We start from the raw sequence: 5,133 nt of genomic DNA on the forward strand, positions 1-5,133 counted from the left end.
TGGAAATTTAAGAACGTCTAGAAAAAAATACATTCACTATCATTACATTTTAGCCTTCAGCATCATGATCTCAGTGATACTTTGGATGTAATTTATCTGAGAAGAGTTTGTCCGCACGATAAGGGCCTCTTTGGCAGCAGATACCGCTGAGACAGAAAGCGCATCTTTCTTTTACATCCTCTGTACTGCTTTTTATAAAGGCGGGAAGCCTGTAATCGTGGCTCCACCTGATCGATAGACATCCATTTCCTTCGGAGCGTTTCTTGAACTAAAACAAACACTATGTAACACTACAGTACGTTCTTTACTATCGACATGTTTCAATCCAGTTTATTCAGGTTCATTTTCAGTGTTGGTCTGGAGCTCCTCTCTGGTCACTTTTAAAACTGGTTTGATTTCTTAGAAATGTGAATGGTGAAAAACAGGAATAATATTTAAGGTTAAGATTTAAAAAGAGGTTAGATGAATTTCATATTACTATTCTAGTTAAATAATTAAAATGTAAGCGTTGTTTAGTTCTTCACTTTATAACCACGAAACGTATAAACATAATGCCATGTATGGGATATTTCGCAAGCGCTATACTGTAATTACCTTCTGTAAACTGCGTCCAAAATCTGTAGACGTGTACTGCGAATACACGGTTGTTTTCAGTTTTGCATGTTTAGACGTATGCATAATATTTACTGAGCAAATGAAAGTAAGTTAGCTTACACTGAGTTTGTGATCTCAACTATAAGTATTTTTTTTTACATAAGATATATCATTGTTATTTTTTTTTATAAATCAGTGCACCAGCTGTTTCTCATATCAGTGCCAATTTTGAACCTCTTAATTAGTTTATAATGCCAATATATGTACCTAACCATAAAATTATGGCCAACACGTTTGTACGTATTTTGTAGACATATATTTAATTTGTTTTTAAAATTTATTGTGGAGCATTTTTGTTTATTTTCATTCTTATTTTCTTAAATGCATTAGGTTGCTGCAGCACTGCGGCATTTTTGGGCAAGTCTGAAATTGTCAATATGAATTAATTTAGATTATTTTCTGTATAAAAAGAAAATGTATTTACACATATAAAAATAAAAATAGGTTATATAGCCCAACCTTTATTAGATGTTAATGAAATGTTGATGTAAACACTGTTTGTTCCCTGTTGGAACCACATTAGTGAATCTTACATGAAAGCCCCTGTTGCTGTCCGTGGTGCTGAATTTACAAGCTAAAGCCTAACGTTTTCTGTAAATCATTTCATGATATATTAAAACTAGAAGCATGTTTATGTTTGAAACATCCCTGCTTTAAAAAAATACAAAGCAACAAAAGGACAAGTTGCAGGGCTTCCTTATAAGTCACCCTGAAGAGAAACCAGGACAGTGTTGTTTTTCGTCATTATTGATTTTATCATCAACAACCATGTCAATGGTACACCTGAAAAACTATGTGCACATGTAGAAATATTTCTTTCTTAAATATAAGCATCCATTACCTACATATAAATAATTCTCAAATCCCGGACAAAACGTGTTACATTATGCTCACATAAGAGGTGAACTGAATATAAATTTGGACGGAAAAGACAACATGCAAAAAGGAACAGAAAGAAAAAGAAATAAAATAACAAATCAAAGGAGGAAGCAAAATAAACAAAAAAAACATAATGCTTTGCATCAAATCCCTTTTTTTTTCAAAATAATTTACCAGTGGTAAGTTCGTAAAACATTAAAAAGACTGAACTACAAGGGGAGATATGGTCTATGTTTATCTAGGACGATATTACGTATTAACACTATACAATTTGAGCCACAAAAACACAGCTGTAGAAAGACACACAAAACGTTTACGTTATTCCTGTTAACAGTGAAATATGTACTTGTGCCATTTTAATGCATCATTTTGATAGATATTTTGATGAATGTTTTTAGAGCCACTGACTCTAAGGCTTGGTAGCTTTTATAAGTAGAAATATATAACATAGGCAGTAATCTGTGATACAGACATATAATTTACGGTACAGGAACGCTTAAAAGTCAGTGTAAACAAACAGCTATGATGCCGTGTGATGATGACATTATTTAGAGTCCATGGTGGGATACTGTTTGCTGCAAAGACGCACCAGACAGTTTATCAGTTACTTACAGCTATCCGAAATGGCATCGACAACCACAGCTATACTTAACTAAAATAAAAAAGACTGGAGAGGTAAAAAAACGAAAAGATGATATAACTTGGGCTAGGTATACGCTATCATCCAGCTTGTTGTAAACGAATGGCATCGAAAGTCAGGTTGCGACCGGTCGTGGTCTCCTCATTTATTTTCATCAGAGAAACGTGTCCCTTATTCTTTTGGCATTCCTCCTTTTAACGAGTCAAATCGTGAGTCCATTTGCTTTTATTTGTCTTGTTTCCCCTCTCTCTTTCTCTTTGTCATCATCATCGTTTTGTTTTCTCGTCGGTTCACTGATTTCAGAACATGCTGGTCTTTACTAAAGTGGCTTTGGCTCCGTTCTGTCTTTGCAAAGACGACAGTACGCTAGCGAATGGTCCCCCCAGAGAGTCCGGGATGGAGGTGATGGTGCCCGGGGCTGAAGCCCAGCCTTGACTGGGCGTGTTGGGCCCCATGCCGCCCACTGAGGTCTTGGCCTGCTCCACGGGGCCGTTTCCAGTGGCACTGACCTGACCCCCAGTGGGGCTCGGCCCCCCGCAGTTGGACGTGGGGTTCGGGTTGGGCCCGGGACCTCCGGTGCTGTCCGGGTCTGTGGCTTTAGCTTCTTTGCTGTCCTCCTCCCGGGAGTCCGACTTCTTGCCAGAGCCGCTCTTAGCTGCTGCTGCGGCTGCGGCGGCTGCGCGCTCCTGCTTGCGGAACTTCGCGCGTCTGTTTTGAAACCATACCTGAACAATAAAGGAGACAAATAAACGGTAAGCATTAAAAAAAATCTTAAAGACATGATTCTGAAATGATTTTAATTTGTAATTAACGTTATTACAATTAAGTTCAGTTTCAGTGCATTTCAGTATATTTAGGAAATCTCGACTGTAAATGATTATGGACCTGCACTCTGGCCTCTGTGAGGTCGATTTTCAAGGCAAGCTCCTCCCGTGTGTAGATGTCTGGATAGTGGGTCTCGGCGAAAACCCTCTCGAGCTCCTTAAGCTGCGCGCTGGTGAAGGTGGTCCGGATGCGCCGCTGCTTTCTCTTTTCGTTCAGGCCTCCGTGATCGGTGAACAGCTTGTAGGGAACTATGGGGAAAAAGTGGAAAAGTGTGAAAAAATTCCTTAAAATGTCCGGAAATTTTCCTTGAATCAACAGTAAAAGTGTAAGTCTTGGAAAAGTTTTGATAAAATAAGAAACCAAAGAACGTAATTAGCTTTTGTGAGGGAATACTTCTTCTTAGTCAAAATATGCGATTCGATCAAATCAAGATAAAAGATAATGTTATGAAAATCTTGACTCGGTCCTAATCTGGTTATCCGTGAAACGGAGTTAATTGAATGTTATTGGAGAGGCTGGATTGGAAACTTGTCATAAATGCTCACGCTCTACTGTAACTTCAATCCCGGTGTCAATAATGAGCTTAAACCTCTACGTTATTTCATTATTTTCCAAAGTTTACGTCTCATCGCGAAGTAAATAAATTATGCCTATCATTTTGGCAGCTTAAGATAATTCTGTTGGCGGTTAGGGTGTGACTGGGATAGTGTAACCCCGTAACCGAATTACCGCTTGCCTGCAATCGCTTCTAACGTGATAAATTCTTTCATTTGTGTAAGCAAATTTCGTTTGGTAAATACTAAACACATTTCCATTTTCAAATGCAATCAGGGCGCGCTATATACCGAGCTGGTGCGCTTCTCACCTCTCTCAGCTGCTTCTCCAAAAGGTGTGTGTATGTGTCTGTTTGTACGTGCGTATGTGTGTCTGTGTGGGCTTACCTGCCGCGTAGGGGCTGCTCTGGTGGTCCCGCAGGGTGCCCAGGCTGCAGGAACCCGGGGTGAGCGACGGGCAGCCAGAGGTGGCCCCGAACGTGGTCCTGATGGGGTTGTACTGGAAGCCGCTGGCCTGGCTGCACGAGCTGAAGTCCGCGTAAGCTGAGGCCAGACTAGACGTATCCATCCCGGCCATACAGGACTCGTAGGCAGAGGAATTGAGGTAAGAATACTCCATTTTATACATTGAAAAGGCTCAGTGTGGAAGGAAAGCCGGCGCTCCCAAAGCCAAAAGGCAACACACACATATACACACGCGCGCGCACGCCACCAGCGTCAGATTCAAATTTGATTAAAATGGCGAGCAGTGCATGGAAAAGCAGAGGAACGAAGAACGGAAAACGATAAGAAATACAAAAAAAGAGAGAATGAAAGAAAAGGGGGAATAGATATAGAAAGAGAAAGTTCGTGAGCTGGGTTTTGACTAGTTTTGGAGGAGGTTCTCGCCGCTGGTCGATGTGCACTGCTCGGTGCCTGCTCCAAAACTGCCCTCCTTTATAGGAGCTGAGCCTTGTTTTATGAAAAGCCTCCCAAGGAGCCGCCTAGCCCCAGGTCTCTAGAGCATATAGTCCTCATAATAAACTTGGCTCTTTCCGCTTGGACAATAGCGCGGCGTTTGGGTCTTATTGCTAGCGCTTTTTTACATGACAATAACTCATCAGTCTATTGGGCTGGCACTGGGGGATCGGGGCTGTCCAAACCCTCCCTATCATTGATCCCCTGCATCTCTAATTAGAATTTAATACCCCGCCATTACGCGCCAGCACCCCAACCCTCCTTCCACCCTCCACCCCCACCCCACCACCACCACCACCACCTTCACCACACCCCATCGCTCCACCACCACGGTGCGTACAGCCCCTCTCTCGGCTCTCAGACCGCCATCTTGCCCTTTAATTCAATCACACCACTTGGAAATAATGAAAGTTGGGTGACGATTCTCCCTGATCCAATTTTCCCCCCAGCTTTTAAGCCTTTTAACCGACCGTACACCTTGGGCTGAATTTTCGATAGCGCGGGCCCTGGCTCTTCTCTTCGCACTCCTGCTCTCTTTTCGGTTCCACTGCTTTTATTTGTCCTCCTTTGATCTGGATTGAACAGCTCTGTTGCTGTGTGTGTGGAAGAGAGGTTTACTGCTGA

At 41.8% G+C, this 5,133-nt stretch overlaps 1 protein-coding gene across 1 annotated transcript; it reads right to left on the reverse strand.

The window, feature by feature from the left end:
* Nucleotides 1-1,123: 1,123 nt before the first annotated feature.
* phox2bb (paired like homeobox 2Bb) lies at nucleotides 1,124-4,642 on the reverse strand. The gene is made up of 3 exons (XM_007234029.4): nucleotides 3,940-4,642; nucleotides 3,059-3,246; nucleotides 1,124-2,898 (listed from the first exon to the last, which is right to left on the reverse strand). Exons 1-3 carry the CDS (start codon nucleotides 4,178-4,180, stop codon nucleotides 2,473-2,475), a joined length of 855 nt encoding a protein of 284 aa, XP_007234091.2. The 5' UTR covers nucleotides 4,181-4,642; the 3' UTR covers nucleotides 1,124-2,472.
* Between the last annotated feature and the right edge of the window lie 491 nt (nucleotides 4,643-5,133).

This window comes from Astyanax mexicanus, chromosome 10 (genome assembly GCF_023375975.1).
Source record: "Astyanax mexicanus isolate ESR-SI-001 chromosome 10, AstMex3_surface, whole genome shotgun sequence".
NCBI lineage: Eukaryota > Metazoa > Chordata > Actinopteri > Characiformes > Acestrorhamphidae > Astyanax > Astyanax mexicanus.

Coding starts and splice junctions, on each gene's coding strand:
- phox2bb (XM_007234029.4), bottom strand. CDS start 4,180: ATGTATAAAATGGAGTATTCTTACCTCAATTCCTCTGCCTACGAGTCC. Junction 3,247..3,939: donor GAGCAGCCCCTACGCGGCAG/GTAAGCCCACAC, acceptor TTTTCCCCATAG/TTCCCTACAAGCTGTTCACC. Junction 2,899..3,058: donor TCACAGAGGCCAGAGTGCAG/GTCCATAATCAT, acceptor TTTATTGTTCAG/GTATGGTTTCAAAACAGACG.